The sequence below is a fragment of the Budorcas taxicolor genome, chromosome 15 (assembly GCF_023091745.1).
Source record: "Budorcas taxicolor isolate Tak-1 chromosome 15, Takin1.1, whole genome shotgun sequence".
In the NCBI taxonomy this organism is placed as follows: domain Eukaryota; kingdom Metazoa; phylum Chordata; class Mammalia; order Artiodactyla; family Bovidae; genus Budorcas; species Budorcas taxicolor.
This window is the reverse complement of record NC_068924.1, coordinates 28,317,467-28,339,364: the sequence shown is the minus strand read 5'-3', so window position 1 is coordinate 28,339,364 and position 21,898 is coordinate 28,317,467. Positions and strand designations below refer to the sequence as shown.

The 21,898-nt window shown below is 49.4% G+C and overlaps 1 protein-coding gene across 2 annotated transcripts; it reads left to right on the top strand.

Annotated features, from left to right (window-relative positions):
* Window positions 1-5,921: 5,921 nt before the first annotated feature.
* Window positions 5,922-21,028, top strand: SCN2B (sodium voltage-gated channel beta subunit 2). Of its 2 annotated transcripts, none has more exons than XM_052652600.1 (4): window positions 5,922-5,951; window positions 18,845-19,011; window positions 19,306-19,516; window positions 20,783-21,028. In XM_052652600.1, the coding sequence occupies exons 2-4, from the start codon at window positions 18,862-18,864 to the stop codon at window positions 20,980-20,982; spliced, it is 561 nt and encodes a 186-aa protein (XP_052508560.1). In that variant the 5' UTR covers window positions 5,922-5,951; window positions 18,845-18,861; the 3' UTR covers window positions 20,983-21,028. The 2 variants fall into 2 exon arrangements, with proteins under 2 accessions (XP_052508560.1, XP_052508559.1); XM_052652599.1 differs by having other exon boundaries at window positions 5,934-6,146.
* Window positions 21,029-21,898: the final 870 nt, after the last annotated feature.

The window sequence follows — 21,898 nt, the reverse complement described above, 5'->3', positions numbered from 1 at the left end:
ACATTTAATCCTAAGCTTGTTCCTGCTCACCAGTCCCTTCTTCCCAGCCTCCCATACCTGGCCTCTGCACTGCTTCTTGCTCCTGGGATGCAAACCTTTTAATATTCATTGAAGGCATTACTTCACTTTCGTGTGCTCAAGAAACATCTAAAGATCTTGTTTAACATGCAGATTCCGATTCTTTGGGTCTGAGGTGGGACCCATGACTCTGCATTTCTAAGGAGCTCCCAGGTGAGGCTGAGGATGTTGGTCCAGTAAGGCAGTGGTACCCAGGGAGGCTCTCTGTAGCCTCAACTAAGAATTCCAAAGGCAAAAGGAAACCACCTTCCTTTGGATTATTTGTAACATTCTTCTGCCAGCAGGATAGAAAATTGAGTGTTGTCTAATGCAGTCTTCAGGGAAAAATGGCACTGGGTAGAAATGCTGAAAAGAGAGCCTCATTCCCCAGATAGCCCGTCTTCAACAGTGGTGTCTTATTTTGCAGATTATTGATTACCTCTTTGAGTTTCTGCTTCCCAGGCTTTTATTGGCTCATGGGACAAGGCATACCTTTTTGAAGCAGATGGGCATCTGGAAGCCTGGTTGAGCTGTGGGGAAGCTCGAGGTCTGTTCTCCTCCCAATTCTCCCTGCCAGGGTGCCTCTCCCCTGATGCAATGCCTTCTGACTCTTGGTCCTGGAGAGCTGAATTGGACAAAGTCTATACTAAGTCACAGGCTTGGCTTCTCTTAGCCAAATTCTGGATAGAGGCAAAGGAACTTCTGGATCTGTTTCTTAGATGTTCCCCCAGATAGAAGCTTTTGGACCCAGTGTGAGACCAAGTGAGCTGGGTAAGCAAGCAGCTTCCCTGGGCCTCACAGGCATGCTCAACAGCGTTAAGAAAAAGGAGGAGGCCGGCTACATCAAACCAAAACTCTCCGCCTGACATGTGCCTGCGGCAGCGTGGTGCTGCAGACTGGGACTGGGCTGAGGGGCTGGGAGGGAGCTGGGGCCCCTGGGCTGATGCCGGTGTACCCCTGTGAGCGCACCTGAGAGCCAGGCCAGTGCTGATGGCAAAGGCGGCCTGGGATCTTAGCGTTGTGGCCACCAGTAGACCCTTTTCTCCTAGGCTACCCCATCTCTCCTTCTCTGATTTCTCTTCCTTTGGGCTGTGAGCTCTGTGAAGGAGCCAGCTAGAGCCAGACTCTGGTGAAGTGAGAGAGGCACTTTGGTGACAGAGTCTCTGTAAGATCCAGGCACGGATAAGCACCTCTGGTGTGGAGAAGCTCAGAGGTCTTCTCCCCACACCTCTGCTTTCAGCAGCTGCCACCCAAATTTGACCCACTTCACTCCTCCTCAACCTAGGACGGCTTCAGTGGCCTGGGCTAGATTTCACTGCCTTCTTGATAATGTGGATGATGTCCCATCCCTCTCCAAATTCACTCATTCATTCATTCATTCAGGGTACCCCTGGGCAGCTAGGCAGCACCTGTGTCTGCTCTGAAATGAGCACTGTGCTGGCCTCTCATTTTATTCCTTTGTGCCCTGACTCTTTCTGCATTCTGTTTCACACACACACACACACACACACACACACACACACAGAGGCATCTTGCTTCATCTATTCTGGTTTTCTCTTCCCTATGTCTCTAAACAACCCAAGGGAAGTTCTCGTGTCTCCTCCCCTTGGTAACAAGTGATATGGATTACTGGATATATGCAGTGTTTCACACAGACCTCAGCTTGAGTCCTGACTCCAACCCTGCCCTTAACTATTAATATCATAGGTAACTTAAGTGGGCTCAAGTTAAAGATGGGCTCAATAAAGACAGAAATGGTATGGACCTAACAGAAGCAGAAGATATTAAGAAGAGGTGGCAAGAATACACAGAAGAACTGTACAAAAAAGATCTTCACGACCAAGATAATCACGATGGTCTGATCACTCACCTAGAGCCAGACATCCTGGAATGTGAAGTCAAGTGGGCCTTAGAAAGCATCACTACGAACAAAGCTAGTGGAGGTGATGGCATTCCAGTTGAGCTATTTCAAATCCTGAAAGATGATGCTGTGAAAGTGCTGCACTCAATATGCCAGCAAATTTGGAAAACTCAGCAGTGGCCACAGGACTGGAAAAGGTCAGTTTTCATTCCAATCCCAAAGAAAGGCAATGCCAAAGAATACTCAAACTACCGCACAATTGCACTCATCTCACATGCTAGTAAAGTAATGCTCAAAATTCTCCAAGCCAGGCTTCAGCAATACGTGAACCGTGAACTTCCAGATGTTCAAGCTGGTTTTAGAAAAGGCAGAGGAACCAGAGATCAAATTGCCAACACCCACTGGATCATGGAAAAAGCAAGAGAGTTCCAGAAAAACATCTATTTCTGCTTTATTGACTATGCCAAAGCCTTTGACTGTGGATCACAATAAACTGTGGAAAATTCTGAAAGAGATGGGAATACCAGACCACCTGACCTGCCTCTTGAGAAACCTATATGCAGGTCAGGAAGCAACAGTTAGAACTGGACATGGAACAACAGACTGGTTCCAAATAGGAAAAGGCTGTATATTGTCACCCTGCTTATTTAACTTCTATGCAGAGTACATCATAAGAAACGCTGGGCTGGAAGAAGCACAAGCTGGAATCAAGATTGCTGGGAGAAATATCAATAACCTCAGATATGCAGATGACACCACCCTTATGGCAGAAAGTGAAGAGGAACTAAAGAGCCTCTTGATGAAATTGAAAGAGGAGAGTGGAAAAAGTTGGCTTAAAGCTCAGTATTCAGAAAACGAAGATCATGGAATCCAGTCCCATCACTTCATGGGAAATAGATGGGGAAACAGTGTCAGAGTTTATTTTTTGGGGCTCCAAAATCACTACGGATGGTGATGGCAGCCATGAAATTAAAAGACGCTTACTCCTTGGAAGGAAAGTTATGACCAAATTAGACAGTTTATTAAAAAGGAGAGATTATTTTGCCAGCAAAGGTCCATCTAGTCAAAGCTATGCTTTTTCCAGTAGTTATGTATGGATGTGAGAGTTGGACTATAAAGAAAGCTGAGCGCCAAAGAATTGATGCTTTTGAACTGTGGTGTGGAGAAGACTCTTAAGAGTCCCTTGGACTGCAAGGAGATCCAACCAGCCCATCCTAAAGAAAATCCATTCTGGGTGTTCATTGGAAGGACTCATGTTGAAGCTGAAACTCCAATATTTTGGCCACCTGATGCGAAGAGGTGACTCATTTGAAAAGACCCTGATGCCGGGAAAGATTGAGGGCAGGAAGAGAGGGGATGACAGAGGATGAGATGGCTGGATGGCATCACCGACTCAATGGACATGAGTTTGAGTGAACTCTGGGAGTTGGTGATGGACAGGGAGGCCTGGCATGCTGCAGTTTATGGGGTCACAAAGATTCGGACACGACCGAGTGACTGAACTGAACTAAACTTGAGAGGGTTAGGCCCTGTTGTCCTCTGTTTCCTCACTGCAATTAACAAAAAGAAAGAGAAAAGGATGAATTGAGAGAGCAGCATTGACACATATACACTACTTATCTCAGTTGGCCTCAGCCTGCAATCGCTTGGAGGGAGGCTTGGGTTCCCAGCCACAGAGCGAGGCCAGGCTGTGGTGGTGAGTGCACCAGATCCTGGCCATTAGACCAGTGGTCAGTGACAAGGGGCCTGGTCCTTTGGCTTTGCAGAAAAGAATTTCCACAAAGACAGAAAGTAGTGAAGCAAGTAGTTATCAAGAGGAAAAGAGAGTACAGGACGTGTGCATAGACACACGTGCAAACTCAGAGGGAAAGTCCTTGAACTGTGTTCCCATGGCAGGTAAAATCACTTACATGGGGGCATTTCTTCCTGTTTTCCTTTGGCCAATCATTTCGATTTCCCTGATTCACAGTTTATATTTGGTATATCTCAGGATCCTTCCATGTGTGTACAGGCGTCTCTTAGCCAAGATGAATTCTACCACAAAGGCCTGTGGGTAGAGCATCCATTGACATCAATCCCCCTTTAACCTCCAAGGAGCTTTTCAGTGCACATGTGGTTGGGGAGGTCTCCTGACTTCAAGAATGAGAAGTACGTTGTCTAGGCAGGGCCCAGCCTCCTCCCTTAATTGTCCTGCTCTTACAATATATTAGGGCTTCCCTAGTGGCTCAGACAGTAAAGAAGCTGCCTACAATGCAGGAGACCCGGGTTGGATCCCTGGGTTGAGAAGACCCCCTGGAAAAGGGAATGGCTACCCACTCCAGTATTCTTGCCTAGAGAACTCCAAGAACTGAGGAATCTGGTGGACTACAGTATTATATCATTTTTATTATTGTAATTATTGAACAACAGCATATAATTGTAATCCACTCATATAATTATTCATATATATTATGAATATTATATGAATACACAATCATATATATTATTCATAATCATATAATTATTGGACAACAACAATTATTATTGTTGTGTTAGTCACTCAGTTATGTCCAACTCTTTGCACCACCATGGACTGTAGCCCACCAGACTCCTCTGTCCATGGGATTCTGTGAAATTATATTATTTCACAGGGAATTATATTATTAATACTTATGTATATATTATATTATTATTCCACAGGGAATGAATCTCCAATTGCTTTACCCTGGGGGGTGGGCATGCGTCTCCTTTTTCACTACCCTGTGTAAACTAGACAGCTAGTGGGAAGCTGCTGTATAACGCAGGGAGCTGAACTTGGTGCTCTGTGACAACCTAGAGGGCTGGGATGGGGGGAGGTGGGAGGGAGGCTCAAGAAGGAGAGGATATTTGTATACTGATTCTTGTTGTTGTATGGCAGAAACTAACACAGCATTGTGAAGAAATTATACTCCAGTTAAAAAATAAACTTAAAAACGAGAGAAGAAATCACTTCTTCCCGGCTTATAATGAGGTAGAGACTTGGTACAGAGTTAATGCTCTAAGATGCAAGTAGCTCCCTCTTGGTTCTTCAGTGGCCCGTCACAAGTGCCTGTAGTGGCTGCATGAGTCTGTGTTCTCCTCAAATGTCTCCTTGGAAGAGTGGGTACTACACCCCAAGTTCTCTTACTTATGATTTTAGCTTTTTTCTTTTTTTTCCAAAGGAAGTACTTTCCAACATACACAACAGAAAAGTGAACATATAGTAAACCTTTGCACCCATTACTAGTTTCAACAATCAACAAAGACTACGTCTCCTGTGTCACCGACCTCCCCCCATAATTTTTTTTCTTGGAATATTTTAAAGCAAATTTCATCCATCCTATCATTTCAACTATAAACATTCCAGTGCGTATAACAGAAAAAACATTAAAGAACATAACCACAATTTTTTTTATTACACCCCCAAAATGAAGTATTCTTCATTAATGTAATCTAACACCCAGTCCATATTTGTTTTCTCCCCAGTGATCTCAACAACGTCTTTTTACTACTGATTTGATTGAATCAGGATTCCCCAAAAGTTCACATTACATTTGATTATAAGTTCTCCTAGACATTTTCACACCGATCTGCTGTTCTGTTTTCAGTGGAAATGCTAGAAAAATGAGGAAGTTCTTACTTCCTGAAAATCTCCCAGCCTACTTCCTGAAACCATTCCAAGTAAACAAATATTATCATCTCCTTTTTTGGGTGTTTTTAAATGACAAAAAAGAATTCACCCCAAAAAAAGGATTCAGCAGCTTTGAGATAAGTGGGTTCCTCAAACAACTTTCAAACCCCAACAGTCATCCCAGTGAAGGAGAAAGGCAGGCTATACTTCAGTGCTGCTGTTGGAGGGACTTCTTCCTTTGCAGAAAGACTTTTTTATGCCCTCCCACCTGCTTTTCGAAATCCACTAACCACAAAATTTACTCCATCCACTTTTTTCTCTCCCTTCCACACTCCCTCTCTCTTTTTAGCAGCAACATACAAGCCGGCCATATTAGAGAGATGGAAATAAAGCTTCCTTAATGTTGTATGTGTCTTTGAAGTACATCTGTGCATTTTTTTTTTTAGCATCTAACCATTCCTCCCTCGTAGCCCTCGGCCCCTCAAATCACCCTCTCCCCTATCCCACCCGACTAACATCTCAGTCTGAAAATGCACAGAAATGCCTGGCTACCTCGCCCTGCCTTCAGTCTCACGGGGCTCAGTCTCTTTTTCTCTTTGGGTAAGTTAGACTGCACATCTGCATGCTCCTGAGGGGTCCAGAAGTGCAGCTGCAACAGGAGGAGGATGGGGGCCGGGGGCAGGAAAGAAGACATTGCTTGTGCTTCCCTTGGTGTCCTTGGGGAGAGAGGTGCTGGGACTGGGGGACGGCATAATGCAGTCCGGGGGACCGCATAATGCTGGGGTGATCTGGTCCCAGAAACGCTGGGTCAGGGGATCTGATTGTTCCCCGGAGGTGTCAAGAGAAGTGATTTTTCTGTGGATTTCCCTGAAATGGACCTGTGTGGGGGTGGGGGCAGAGGGTAGGTTGATCTGCAGAGCCTCTTCATGGATTTTTGCTTTCAGCTGCAGATGATCTGGGACTTAATGTCTGTGAATCTTCAGAATCTGGCAGATTTAGGGTATTGAAGAGTATTCGGTGGTGGAGTAGGGGGCAGAAAGTTGAGTCTGGGTCTGGCTTCCTGGAAATCTGTACCACTGATTTGTTGCTGTGTGTAGGGGCGTAGGTGGGAAGCAGGCTTGAGGAATGATCTCGAAATTGGGATGAGAACTGCTGAAGCAGGCACTGATGAAGAAGCTCTCTGGCTTGGGCCAGATGGAGTGGAGGAGGGGTCAGGTGAAGGGATCAGGAGAAAAAAAAAAAAGCAACTCATGGACTGAGGGTGGTTGTGGCCCTTTAGATCATGTCTCTAAACTGCCCAGCACTGCCCCCACCACCCTGCTTGCAGACTGTCAAGAGATCCAAATGCTAATTTCATACCTGGCTTCTCATGGACTTCCTAGTGGGTAGGTGGGTGAGGGAGTTACTTGCAAACCTGCTGTCTAGGTAGTTTCACTCTTGCTTTTACACTTACTCATTGAGGGCATAGCAATTGCGGATCCAGTCCAAGGGCTGTCAGTGGGAATATTCCCTATCACAAAGTCTCTCTCACTCCCTCTCTTTAACCCTCTTTCTCTCTCCTTCTCTGGCAAGCTGTGCTGGCTATTGGTGGCGCTAGAGTTAAAGAACCTGCCTGCCAATGCAGGAGACATAAGAGACACAAATTCAGTCCCTGGGTGGGGAAGATCCCCTGGAGGAGGGCATGGCAACCCACTCCAGTATTCTTGCCTGGAGAATCCCATGGACAGAGGAAGCTGGCAGGCTACAGTCCATGGGGTCACAAAGAGTTGGACATGACTGAAGTGACTTAGCATACATGCTGGCTATTGGGCCGGAGTGCTAAACAGAGACAGCACAGGGCCCCTGGCAGCCTGCAAGGCAAATGAGCTTTGCTGGATTATTGGATGTATTAACAGTGTTACAGAAGCTAAGGTGGTAGAAAGAGCATGAGCCTTGGATTCCATCTGGGTTTAAAGCCACCTTTGTCATTTACTTCATATTATTGCCAAGTGACTCACCTCTTTCCTGGGTGAACTGAAGAATATCTACTGCCTGGGTGTTTTTGAGTCTGGCACACAGCAGATGCTCAATGATAGTTAACATTTATGAATGCTTTTCACATGCCCATGCACTGGGTATCTTGTTTAGTCCTGAGGCAATCGGTAATCATGTGGGGTAGATATGCTGTGATTCTCATGTTGCTGCTGCTGCTGCTGCTGAGTAGCTTCAGTCGTGTCCGACTCTGTGCGACCCCATAGACGGTAGCCCACCAGGCTCCCCCGTCCCTGGGACTCTCCAGGCAAGAACACTGGAGTGGGTTGCCATTTCTTTCTCCAATGCATGAAAGTGAAAAGTGAAAGTGAAGTCGCTCAGTCGTGCCCGACTCTGCGACCTCATGGACTGCAGCCTGCCACGCTCCTCCATCCACGGGATTTTCCAGGCAAGAGTACTGGAGTGGGGTGCCATTGCCTTCTCCGTGATTCTTATGTTACAGATAGGGAAACAGGCACAGATAAGTAACTTGCCCAATACGGTCACAGGAATAGTTTAAAGGGAGTTGAGATTTGGACCCTTGGTTGTCTGACTTCAGCCCATTCTTAACCACTGAACTTTACTGCCCCCCAATGTTTGAGAAATGGTACTGCTATGCTAAAAATGGGCTTCTGGGTTAGCTCAGCTGGTAAAGAATCAGCCTGGAACGCACTACACCCTGGTTTGATCCCTGGGTCAGGAAGATCCTGTGGAGAGCAGATAGGCTGTCCACTCCAGTATTCTTGGGCTACCCTGGTGGCTCAGATGGTAAAGAATCCGCCTGCAATGCGGGAGACCTGAGTTCGATCTGTGGGTTGGGAATATCCCCTGGAGGATGAAATGGCAACCTACTCCAATATTCTTGCCTGGAAAATCCAATGGACAGAGAAGCCTGGTGGGCTACAGTCCATGGGGTTGCAAAGAGTCAGACACAACTGAGCGACTAAGCACAGCACATGCTAACCATAATTTGGATTAAAGAATCTTAAATATGGGCAAAGAGAGGGGAGCTGGGTGAGTGACCAGTGTATAAGGAGATGGGGAACAGGACAGGCGTCTCTTCCAGAAGTTAGAGAGAGCTTCCTGTGGGAAGGAGAGCCTTCCCTAAGTGAAGAAAGGGAAAGTGTTTGGGGGACCAGAACCAGGGTGTGGCTCAGGGGAAGATGGAGTCTGGGGTGAAGAAGTCAGGGTGTGGAGGCTGTGATGTGGTGGTGGGAGGAAACTAAAGCTTCTGCAAACCTGGATGTGGGGAGGATGCAAGAGTGAGGACCTTGAACTTGAACTTGGTTGGTGCTGTGATGAGGCATGCTCTGGCACTCCAAGGCCAAGGAGTCAGGTGGATAAGGAAACTTTGATGGCTGTAGCAGCAACGGTCCCTGAGATGGAGGGATGCCACAAGTGATAAGGGTGGGGCTATGACAGGGGCTGGGTTTGTGAGGATGACTACAGAGCTGACACAGGGGCAGGAGACAGCTGGTCAACCTGCTGTACACACGGCAGATGCACTAAGACTGGTTCTCAGTTAGAAGCAATCCAATTGATTGACCTTTCCTAGAGTTTTCCTCAAGACCCTCGGCTCCGTAGTCACCGGACTGGTCACCAAAGTCTGGATGATGTTGTTGTTTAGTCACTAAATCGTGTCTGACTCTTTTGTGGACACTGTAGCCCGCCAGTCTCCTCTGTCCATGAGATTTTCCCAGGCAAGAATACTGGAGTGGGGTGCCATTTCCTTCTCCAGTGGATGTTCCCAACCCAGGGATCAAACCTGTGCTTGGCAGGTGGATTCTTCACCACTGAGCCACCTGGGAAGCCCCTGGGTCATATTAGGTGAGGCCTAGAAAGTGGAGTCTGGTCCTCACTCAAGCCCACTGTACATGAACACACGGGGGAAAAGGCCTTCCCTTCCTCCGACAGACTTTTATTGAGGGTCCACTGTGTGTCATTCACTGTTCTAAGTCCAGGGATGCCAAGATGGATAAGAATCAGCTCCCCAGAGTCTCCTGAGGGATTTGGCAACATAAATAACAATGCCACATCACACGTGCTATAAAGCCACAGCAATGGTGATAGTAACAGCAGCTAACCTTTGGTAAGGCTGACCATGTACCAGGCACTGCCATGAGCTTTATGCTTTGGTATTTAATCCTCACAACAGCCCTAGGAGGTGGGCAACTATTGTTGTCTCCCGTTTTACAGATGAGGAAGCTGAGGTGTTGGGAGGTGAACCATCTTGCCTGAGATCAGAGCAGGGTACGAGAGCACTGGTCTTGGCCACGATACTGCTCTGCCTCTGGGTCTGGAAGCCTGGGGAGAAGGTTCAGGCACTGGGGAAGTGATGCCTTTTTAGCTGGGGTCTGCAGGATAAGCAGGAGGGCTCAGGTGCAGCAGGGTGAATGAGCGTCCCAATCTGGAGCAAAAACTTGTGCAAAGGCATGGAGGAGTGGAAGAAGGCGGTGTTTTCAGAAAAGTAAGAACTCTGGAGAAGGGAATGGCAACCCACTCCAATATTCTGAGCCCAGGAGGCTACAGTCCATCGGGTCGCAAGAATTGGACATAACTTAGCGACTAAACCACCACATGAACCCTGGAGTCACTGGAGTGGAGGAAGTGTGGAGGGTTGGGAGCTGGAAACGAGGTTGGGATGCTGGTTGGCCCCAGATGGTAAAGGGCTTGGAAGCCTGGGAGCCTGACCGAGGTCCTGAAAGTACCAGGGAGCCCGCGGTGGTTGGTGGTGAGGGGTGATGAGGACAAGGCTCTCATGGCTGTTGGGAGTGGCCTGGCCTGGGAGGGGAGCCCTGAGGTGACGGATCTAAATGGTGAGGCAGCCCAGAAGACACGCTGCATGTCACAGTCGCCTGTGAGTCAGGGGCGGCAGGAGGCCATGTGCTCCAGAAGGGTGGGAGGTAACTTCTCTGCTTAGACAAGCCTTTTTTTTTTTTTTTTTTTAACCAAGAAAAAAATAATCTACCTCATAGACTGGAAGGAGGCATGAGGAGAATTAACTTCTAGTCTCTGTAGGAAAGTGTTTGACAGGTAATGAGTAAATGTTCATTTTCTCTGCAGGATGGGCCATTGTATGACATGGGGCCCACGGTGCCCAGATGCACCTAGAAGAAAATGAGGGGGCCTGGGCCCTGGTAGTGTTTTTGAACTAAGCTCAAAAGCCACATCCTGACTGTACCCCTGTTGATCATATCCTTTCTGTGAGCTGGAATTCAGGAGACCCAGGCTCCAGACCTGGTACCAAATGGGACAACCAGGAAGACCATGGGCTCCCCTAGTATGGTGCACGTGTGCTAAGTCGCTTCTGTCATGTCAGACTGTTTGTGGTCCTATAGCCCACCAGGCTCCTCTGTCCATGGGATTCTCCAGGCCAGAATACTGGAATGGGTTGCCATGCCCTCCGCCAGGGGTCTTCCCAACCCAGGGATCGAACCCACTTCTCTTACGTCTCCTGCATTGGCAGGCAGGTTCTTTACCACTAGTACACCTGGGAAGCCCCCTCTTGTATGGAAGTTCATTTTAAATAAGACCATTCCCCTCTGTCCAGCCTGGGGGCTGACAGTTATGGCGCAGGACCTGCCTTGCAGACAGCAGGAGGCCTGGTCTCTGGGACCCCTTGGAACAAAACCCACACCCTCACGCAGTCTCCACCCCTCGACCCTCTCTGTCTGCAGCCTGGCAGCCTGGGTTCCAATCTAGCTTTGTCACTTACTAGCTGTGAACTTGGGCTATTCATTTAACTTCTTTGTGCTCCATTTCTTCACCTGGAAAGTGGGGGTGGTCATAGGGCGATATCTGTAGGGTGCTTAAACAGAGCCTGGCACATGGTAAGGGCCTTGTTGTTATTATGAAGTCCTTTTGTGGCCTTAGCTGTGGATTCTGCTACTTTCCTGAAGCAGCAGAGTTCATCAGAAGCCCAGAAGTTTGCTCAGAGCTCTGCCTGTGTTGCATGATGACTTACTCATCTTTAAGGACTGCCTGGATTGGTGAAAGGACGTCAAGACTTTGCCCTGAGCTGGGATCCTGGGAGGCCTCAGGTGGAAGTAGGCGCTGGAGAGGGAGTCAGGGACCATGACTCCGGCCCCAGCTTGTCCCTATCTGCTGTATGTCTTTCTCAGGCCTCCCTTTCCTTGTTGGTAAGATGACGGAGCTGGATCTGTTGATACAATTCCTGAGTTTCCCTCTCTGCAGTTGGGAATTGACGGTTGACCTCTCTGGCCGCTAGAGGGCACACGTGTCCGCCTGGTGCCTCCTACTGGACGTGCGGTAGGGATGCAGGGGGGACCCGCATTGCATCTCTATGTCTGCCTCTCTCCGGCGGGCCAGAAAAGGCCCCTCGCTCCCCAGGGTCTCGACCTCCCCGAAGGGTGCTAGCTTCTTCAGGATGGAGGGGTTTCCTGGTAGGGTTCAAGTTCTGTGTGTGGAGTGATGTCGTGGGTTGGGGCGGGACAGAGGCAGGGATGAGTCACCCAGATTCACCCGACCTACTTCCTAACGTCACTTGGAGGCTCCTTTTGCTCAGGAGCTCTGGGAAAGGGCAGACCCTTCCCAGGGAAGGTGCTAGAGAAGCAAGGTGTTCCCGGGATATAAGGTAAGCTCAGGACAAGGCCCTGCCAGGCTCCTTCCCTGCAGATTCCCCTGCCTCTGCAAAGCGGGGGTGGAGATGGCATTTTCCGCACACCTCCTCCTAGCCTGGCGCTATGCTCGGTGCTTTCATAACGGCTGTGAGTGAGGAGGTAAGAACTGGGCTTTGTTCTTCTGGGCCGGTGCTCAGCCTCTCCAGTTCATATTCCCCTGACGTGCACGTCAGCACACCTAGCAGCCTGTCCTTGCAGGCGGGGCCGCCTGTCTGCCCCCGCTGTCTATGGTTAGATCCTGACCTCCGGGGCCAGCATTTCTGAGCATCCCCTGTTCTTAAGTGGTGCCTGCTGGGCCCTGGCCACTCGTCCCGAGGGACGAGCTGAGCGGAACGACTTTGCTATCCCTGCTTCCAGGCTGCAGTGCCTGGGGTGGGGCCTCTGCAGCTTGTCAAAAAAAACAGCTTCTGCAGAAGGAGCGCCATGTGCCAGATCCCAGGGAGTTCCAAGGGGTATCCTGAGGGGCCAGGCTCCAAGGTGCCCCTGCCAGGAGAGTGCCCCGGAAGCCCTTCCTTCTATGGGACAGAGCTTGAGGAGAATTTAGGCTACCTTTTGCTTTATTTTTTATTTTTGGGGGGCCCATGCTGTGCAGCTTGTGGGATCTTAAGTTCCCCAACCAGGGGTTGAACCCCAGCCACCGCAGTGAAGTGCGGGTCCTGAGCACTGGACTGCCAGGGAATTCCTCTACCCTTTGGTTTATATCTTTTTTGGGGTGTTCTAAAAGGTCTTGTAGGTCTTCATAGAACCGTTCAACTTCAGCTTCTTCAGCGTTACTGGTTGGGGCATAGACTTGGATTACTGTGATATTGAATGGTTTTCCTTGGAAATGAACAGAGATCATTCTGTCGTTTTCGAGATTGCATCCAAGTACTGCATTTCGGACTCTTGTTGACCATGATGGCTACTCCATTTCTTCTAAGGGATTCCTGCCTGCAGTAGTAGATATAATGGTCATCTGAGTTAAATTCACCCATTCCAGTCCATTTTAGTTCGCTGATTCCTAGAATGTCGACATTCACTCTTGCCATCTCCTGTTTGACCACTTCCAATTTGCCTTGATTCATGGACCTGACATTCCAGGTTCCTTTGCAATATTGCTCTTTACAGCATCGAACCTTGCTTCTATCACCAGTCACATCCACAACTGGGTATTGTTTTTGCTTTGGCTCCATCCCTTCATTCTTTTTTTAAAAAATATAAATTTATTTGTTTTAATTGGAGGTTAATTACTTTATAATATTGTATTGGTTTTGCCATACCTCAGCATGAATCTGCCACGGGTATACACGTGTTCCCCATCCTGAACCCCCCTTCTTCCTCCCTCCCCGTACCATCCCTCTGGGTCGTCCCAGTGCACCAGCCCCAAGCATCCAGTATCATGCATCAAACCTGGACTGGTAATTTGTTTCATATATGATATTATACATGTTTCAATGCCATTCTCCCAAATCATCCCACTCTCGCCCTCTCCCACAGAGTCCAAAAGACTGTTCTATACATCTGTGTCTCTTTTGCTGTCTCGCATACAGGGTTATCGTTACCATCTTTCTAAACTCCATATATATGCATTAGTATACTGTATTGGTGTTTTTATTTCTGGCTTACTTCATTCTGTATAATAGGCTCCAGTTTCATCCACCTCATTAGAAGTGATTCAAATGTATTCCTTTTAATGGCTGAGTAATACTCCATTGTGTATATGTACCACAGCTTTCTTCTCCATTCATCTGCTGACGGACATCTAGGTTGCTTCCATGTGCTGGCTATTATAAACAGTGCTGCAATGAACATTGGGGTACACGTGTCTCTTTCAATTCTGGTTTCCTCGGTATGTATGCCCAGCAGTGGGATTGCTGGGTCATAAGGCAGTTCTATTTCCAGTTTTTTAAAGAATCTTCACGCTGTTCTCCATGGTGGCTGTACTAGTTTGCATTCCCACCAACAGTGTAAGAGGGTTCCCGTTTCTCCACACCCTCTCCAGCATTTATTGCTTGTAGACTTTTGGATTGCAGCCATTCTGACTGGCATGAAATGGTACCTCACTGTGGTTTTGACTTGCATTTCTCTGATAATGAGTGATGTTGAGCATCATCCCTTCATTCTTTCTGGAGTTATTTCTCCACTGATCTCCAGTAGCATATTGGGCACCTACTGACCTGGGGAGTTCCTCTTTCAGTATTCTATCATTTTGCCTTTTCATACTGTTCATGGGGTTCTCAAGGCAAGAATACTGAAGTGGTCTGCCATTCCCTTCTCCAGTGGACCACATTCTGTCAGAACTCTCCACCATGACCCGTCCGTCTTGGGTGGCCCCACACGGCATGGCTTACTTTCATTGAATTAGACAAGACTGTGGTCCCTGTGATCAGATTGGCTAGTTTTCTGTGATTATGGTTTCAGTGTGTCTGCCCTCTGATGCCCTCTGGCAACAACTACCATCTTACTTGGGTTTTTCTTACCTTTGACAAGGGGTATCTCCTCATGGTCGCCCCTCCTGACCTTGAACATGGAGTAGCTCCTCTCAGTCCTCCTGGGCCTGCACAGCCGCTGCTCCTTGGACGTGAGGTAGCTCATCTCAGCCGCTGCCCCTGACCTCGGGCACAGGGTAGCTCATCTCGGCCGCAGCCCCTGACCTCGGGCACGGGGTAGCTCATCTCGGCCGCAGCCCCTGACCTTGGGCACGGGGTAGCTCATCTCGGCCGCTGCCCCTGACCTCGGACGCGGGGTAGCTTCTCTCGGCCGCTCCTGTGCCATCTCAGCCTGACGCTCTCAGTCACTGCCTCTGACTCTGGGCAAGGGGTAGCTCCTCTTGGCCATGCTTCTGCGTGGTCCTAACAGAAGCAGAAGATATTAAGAAGAGGTGGCAAGAATACACAGAAGAACTGTACAAAAAAGATCTTCACGACCAAGATAATCATGATGGTCTGATCACTCACCTAGAGCCAGACATCCTGGAATGTGAAGTCAAGTGGGCCTTAGAAAGCATCACTACGAACAAAGCTAGTGGAGGTGATGGCATTCCAGCTGAGCTATTTCAAATCCTGAAAGATGATGCTGTGAAAGTGCTGCACTCAATATGCCAGCAAATTTGGAAAACTCAGCAGTGGCCACAGGACTGGAAAAGGTCAGTTTTCATTCCAATCCCAAAGAAAGGCAGTGCCAAAGAATACTCAAACTACTGCACAATTGCACTCATCTCACATGCTAGTAAAGTAATGCTCAAAATTCTCCAAGCTAGGCTTCAGCAATACGTGAACCGTGAACTTCCTGATGTTCAAGCTGGTTTTAGAAAAGGCAGAGGAACCAGAGATCAAATTGCCAACACCCACTGGATCATGGAAAAAGCAAGAGAGTTCCAGAAAAATATCTATTTCTGCTTTATCAACTATGCCAAAGCCTTTGACTGTGTGGATCACAATAAACTGTGGAAAATTCTGAAAGAGATGGGAATACCAGACCACCTGACCTGCCTCTTGAGAAACCTATATGCAGGTCAGGAAGCAACAGTTAGAACTGGACATGGAACAACAGACTGGTTCCAAATAGGAAAAGGAGTACGTCAAGGCTGTATATTGTCACCCTGCTTATTTAACTTCTATGCAGAGTACATCATGAGAAATGCTGGGCTGGAAGAAGCAGCAGCTGGAATCAAGATTGCCGGGAGAAATATCAATAACCTCAGATATGCAGATGACACCACCCTTATGGCAGAAAGTGAAGAGGAACTAAAAAGCCTCTTGATGAAAGTGAAAGGAGAGTGAAAAAGTTGGCTTAAAGCTCAACATCCAGAAAACTAAGATCATGGCATCCGGTCCCATCACTTCATGGGAAATAGATGGGGAAACAGTGGAAACAGTGTCAGACTTTATTTTGGGGGCTCCAAAATCACTGCAGATGGTGACTGCAGCCATGAAATTAAAAGATGCTTACTCCTTGGAAGAAAAGTTGTGACCAACCTAGATAGCATATTCAAAAGCAGAGACATTACTTTGCTGACGAAGGTCCGCCTAGTCAAGGCTATGGTTTTTCCAGTGGTCATGTATGGATGTGAGAGTTGGACTTTGAAGAAAGCTGAGTGCCGAAGAATTGATGCTTTTCAACTGTGGTGTTGGAGAAGACTCTTGAGATCCAACCAGTCCATTCTGAAGGAGATCAACCCTGGGATTTCTTTGGAGGGAATGATGCTAAGGCTGAAACTCCAGTACTTTGGCCACCTCATGCGAAGAGTTGACTCATTGGAAAAGACTCTGATGCTGGGAGGGATTGGGGGCAGGAGGAGAAGGGGACGACAGAGGATGAGATGGCTGGATGGCATCACGGACTCAATGGACGTGAGTCTGAGTGAACTCCGGGAGTTGGTGATGGACAGGGAGGCCTGGTGTGCTGCGATTCATGGGGTTGCAAAGAGTCGGACATGACTGAGCGACTGAACTGAACTTGGTTTATATGTTTTGTCTTATTTAATTGTTATAATAACCCCAGCAGGTAGGTATCATTGGTGCATTTTACATAGGAGGTGCCTGAGCCTCAGAAGGTGGAAGAACCTGCCCACATTCTCCCAGTTGATGGAAGGCAGAGCTAGGATTGAACTGTGTCTAATGGGAACTCCGTGCCTCCTAGCTGCTCCCTGGGCACCCTCTAGTGGCTTCCTATCTCAGAAGAATGGCAGCCTGGTCCCTGCCTAAGTCTGGGGCCTCAGCTGTTTCCAACTGCCGCTTTGATCACCTCCTGGGCTGTGCCCCAGACTCGTGATGCTCATTCCAACCACTGGAACTTTCCTCTGGATGTTCTGCTGCCTCAGATTCCTTCAAAATTTGAAAACTTCTCACTCCCTCACTTTAGTGGGGCCCACCTACGGGCACCCCTTGGGGAAGCCTTCCCTGACTTTTGATATCAAACAGCACCCTGCACCTTATATTATTTACAGCCTTTGCTGTGTATCACTAAAGTTACATTATTATCTTTTCGCTGTTAACATCTGCCCCCCTCCCTAGAATACAAACTCAGTTACAGCATCTCTGCCTGTATCACAGCAATAACCCTGGGGCCTAGACTGAGTGTCTGGAGGGATGGGGTGGGCAGAGAAGGTGATTTAGAAATGTTTGGTAAATATTTGGTAAATGGGTGAATGAACGATTGATACTTAGTATTACTATTTCTCTTCTGTGTGGTTGTTTAGTCACTGAGTCCTGTCTGACTCTTTGTGACCCCATGGACTGCAGCATGCCAGGCTTCCCTGTCCTTCACTATCTCTCAGAGTTTGCTCAAAGTCATGTCCATTGAATTGATGATGTCAGCCAACTATCTCATCCTGTCACCTTCTTCTCCTCCTGCCCTCAATCTTTCCCAACATCAGGGTCTTTTACAATGAGTCAGCTCTTCATACCACGTGGCCAAAGGATTGAAGCTTCAGCTTCAGCATCAGTCCTTTCAATGAATATTCAGGGTTGATTTCCTTTAGGATTGACTGATTTGCTCTGCTTGCTGTCCAAGGCACTGTCAAGAATCTTCTCCAGCACCACAGTTCAAAAACATCAGTTCTTTGGCACTTAGCTTTCTTTATGGTCCAATTCTCACATCTTTACATGAGTATGGAAAAATCATAGTTTTGACTATATGGACCTTTGTGAGTAAAGTGATGTCTCTGCTTTTTAATATGCTGTCTAGGTTTGTCATAGCTTTTCTTCCAAGGAGCAAGCTTTTTTTAATTTCATGGCTGCAATCACTGTCCACAGTAATTTTGGAACCCAAGAAAATATAATCTGCCACTGTTTTCATTTTTTCCCCCCCATATTGTTTCCTTGAAGTGATGGGACCATATGCCATGATCTGAGTTTTCTGAATGTTGAGTTTTAAGCCAGCTTTTTCACTCTCCTCTTTCACCTTCATCAAGAGGCTCTTTAGTTCCTTTTCACTTTCTGCCATAAGTGTGGTTTGTTAATATTTCTCCCGGCAATCTTGATTCCAGCTTGTGATTCATCCAGCCTGGCATTTCGCAGTCCAGGCCTGATGTCTCCAAAAGGGACTCCTGTCCTTATAGACCCATCAGTTGATCCCTTTGAACTGTGCTTGTTCTTCTGGGGTATTGCTTCCCTCCTGTTGTTCATCTGCCATCCCCACCAGGACCCTGGGGAAGAGGAGGGAGCTGGGCTGGGCTGAGTGCCCAGGCTTTCCTCTGCCCTGGGGTATGAGGGTCGAGGCCTCTGAATCTGTCTTCCAGGCTGCCTGCCCCTGGAGACCCCGCAGTTGCAGCTGGAAGGGCATGGGCTCTGCTGAGACGGTTGGAAGCGGTGGGAGGAAGGGGAAAGCTAGGCCAGCACAGTGCAGGCCTTGTCCAAGGTCTTCAGCCTCTAGGTGGCCATAACAGTCGTCAGGCGGAGGGAGGGCTTGAGGCCATCTGTCTGTCCCTGGCTTGACAGATGCTTGATTTCTCTACACCCCAGCCTTGTTTTTCCCCCCACTTCTCTCCAAGGGCCACATCAAGCACCCCTTATGAGTTTTGCCCCCCTCTCCACTCCCCTCTGACAAATTGCAGCCACAAGGGACTCAGCCAGCTGCCTGAGCTCTGCTCCACCCCCCACCAGGCGCACCTGTCCCCTCCCCGGCAGCGTCAGCCAGAATCCTCACTGAGTGTGACTTTGTCCACAGTGCCACCAGGGAGGAGCATGGAAGTCACAGTACCTAACACCCTCAACGTCCTCAATGGCTCTGATGCCCGCCTGCCCTGCACCTTCAACTCCTGCTACACCGTGAACCACAAACAGTTCTCCCTGAACTGGACTTACCAGGAGTGTAACAACTGCTCCGAGGAGATGGTGAGCCCTGGGATGGTGGCAGGGGATGGGGGAGGAGGCAGGAGCCCCACAGCATGAAGCCCCTCTTTCCCACCACCTGTCCCTGCCTTGGACCAGGACTGCGGCATACCCTGGTGGGCTGTCTGCTCCCCAGGGCATCAGCCGAGGTGTGTTGTCACACCTGGGTGGCCCTGAGAGGGCGGCAGAGATCTGGAGGTGACTGCCTCCCTTCCAGGTAAAGGAGGGGGGAGGGAGGAGGGGGTTCCTGCTGTCCTTGCAGCTCCTCGCTCATCCAAACCCGTCACCCCCACTCAGTTCCTCCAGTTCCGCATGAAGATCATTAACCTGAAGCTGGAGCGGTTCCGAGACCGCGTGGAGTTCTCGGGGAACCCCAGCAAGTATGACGTGTCAGTCACCCTGAAGAAAGTGCAGCTGGAGGACGAGGGCACCTACAACTGCTACATCATGAACCCGCCTGACCGCCACCGCGGCCATGGCAAGATCTATCTGCAGGTCCTCATGGAAGGTGAGAGGCTGCGGGGGGGCCCTGCCCATTCCCAGCCTGCTACTCTCCAGCAGGGCTAGTGGGCACCTTGGGAGAAGCTGTGCCCTCTGGAGGGGTGGGAGCCACAGCGTGTGCTGGGTGGAAGGCATCTGTTTCACTCCTTCCAGTCCTTGAGGAAATGTGTCTCCGAGAGCCCTGATGATGCTATCCATCATGATCATGACCTTAAGAATCTTGAGAACAGCTTTCATTTATTGGACACTTACTATGTCTCAGTTGTAGGTACAGGTAAACTCTATGCATTATCTCATTTCATCTTCATACAACCCTTTCTCATCCCCATTTTACAGACGAGAAAACCAAGGCTACGTAAGGTACCTAAGGTCACACAATAAATAGTACAGCGACTTCCCTGGTGGTCCAGTGGTTAAGACTCTGCATCCAGAGGGCTTAGGTTCGGTCCCTGGTCAGGAAAGTAGATCACACATGCTGTAACTAAGACTTCGCATGCTGCCGCTAAAGATCCCACATGCCACAACCAAGGATCCTACATGCAGCAATTGAGATTCGGTGCAAATAAACAATTAATTAAAAAGGAGAACTTAAAAAATAGTGCAATCAGACATTGCTATATTTAAAATGGATCACCAGTGAGGATCTACAGTACAGCCTATGGAACTCTGTTCCATGTTATGTGGTAGCCTGGAAGGGAGGGGAGTTTCAGGGAGAACAGATACATGTACATGTGTGGCTGAGTCCCTTCGATGTTCAGTTGAAACGGTACAACACTGTTTATCGGCTATGCCCCAATATAGAATAAAAAGTTTATAAAACAAATTGGCAAATGTGTTAGCGTTGCCAAAATGTTAATAATTGGTGAAACTGTGAAGAGTATATGGGAGTGCGGCAGCTTTTCTGTATTTCACTTTTTAAAAATTAAAAAATTTTAAGAGAAGTTTTTAAGAAAAGAAATGTTACTAAAGAAGTGTGGAAAAAAAAAAAAAGGAAAAACAGTACAACTGGGACTCAGATTGGGTCCATTGGGCTCAAAGCCCATCCTCTTGAACACAGTATTGGACCACCCACTCCTGGCGATTTCAGGTGCCCTGGGATTACGGGGTGGGCGGGGCGCTGAGAGGCTGGGTTGGTTTCTGGCTATGACTAGCTTTCCCGCAGGAGAGTGAAGGCAGGACCACCCGGCGCGCGCTGCAGGGAGCAGAGGCCAGCCGGCGGGGCTCCCTTTTCCAGCCTTGGCGCTCAGCGGGTCTGTCTCCTCTCCTGCTCCAGAGCCCCCCGAGCGGGATTCCACGGTGGCCGTGATCGTGGGCGCCTCCGTCGGAGGCTTTCTGGCTGTGGTCATCTTGGTGCTGATGGTGGTGAAGTGCGTGAGGAGGAAAAAAGAGCAGAAACTGAGCACGGATGACCTGAAGACTGAGGAGGAGGGCAAGACCGACGGAGAGGGCAACGCGGACGACGGCGCCAAGTAACGGCGGCGGCCCTGCGGCCCCGCCCCGTGCGCTGCCCCTCCCACCCCCGCCCCGCCCCGCCCCGCCCCGCCCGCCCTCTCTCGGTGTGCTTCTCTCGAGCCAGGACCCCAGGGCCCGCCTGGGGCCTCCTCCTGAGCCCCTCCCTTCCTGTCCCCTGCACCAAGAGTGACCCACCTCTCTTTGATTTGAGAAACCTGCTGGGGTCTGGGATGTGTGGGCCCTGGGTGGGGGTAGGGGGGAGGGAGAAGCGGGGTGAAAACTGCCAGCCCCTGAGAGGAGGCAGGAGGCCTGGGGAGGGGCGCAGAGAGAGGAGGGGGCCAGCTGTCCAGCCTGCCCAGGGCGTGGGCTGATCTGGTGGTGGCTCCAGAGGGGGCCTGAAGGTGGGACAGGCCTCTGGGGCTGCCCCTCCAAGTGGGGGCGGGGCGCATGGCCCGGCTCCCAGCCCGGGGCGGCCTCATCATGGGGGTGGTCTCGTCATGGGGGTGGTGACGCCTTCCTGTAACTTAGGGGCTTGTTGAAGGGGACACCTGTGCGTTTCCTGGGTGTGGAAGGAAGGGGAGCCGGGGCTGGAGGCAGCCAGAGACAAGCCTTGACCCCAGGATCTCTACTCCTCGCCCTTCCCCACCTCGTCTGCTTCCACAGATGCCCCTGGGTCTCCACTGGGTGCCAAGCCTTTGGGACTTCTGGCGAGAAAAGTACCAAAGGGCTGCTGAGCGAGGCCATGCGGCAGGGGGGGGGGGTCTGTCTGGCTGGTGGTCTGTTTTCACCACAGTTACCCACCAACAGGAGATGAACTTCAGAGTCAGAGGAGAGAGAGACAAGGGGCTGGGGCCTCTGTTGTAGAATGGAGTTCACGGTCAACTGCCTTCTCGCCCGGGGTGGTGGCTCTCACTGGGCCAGGAGCAGCCCGCCTCAG

Bases quoted from the DNA above. Each gene is read 5' to 3' on its own strand.
- SCN2B (XM_052652599.1), top strand. From the start codon at position 6,077: ATGCACAGAAATGCCTGGCTACCTCGCCCTGCCTTCAGTCTCACGGGG. The intron at 19,012-19,305 runs GTGAGCCCTGGG...ACCCCCACTCAG, and splicing joins ACAACTGCTCCGAGGAGATG to TTCCTCCAGTTCCGCATGAA. The intron at 19,517-20,782 runs GTGAGAGGCTGC...CTCCTGCTCCAG, and splicing joins TCTGCAGGTCCTCATGGAAG to AGCCCCCCGAGCGGGATTCC.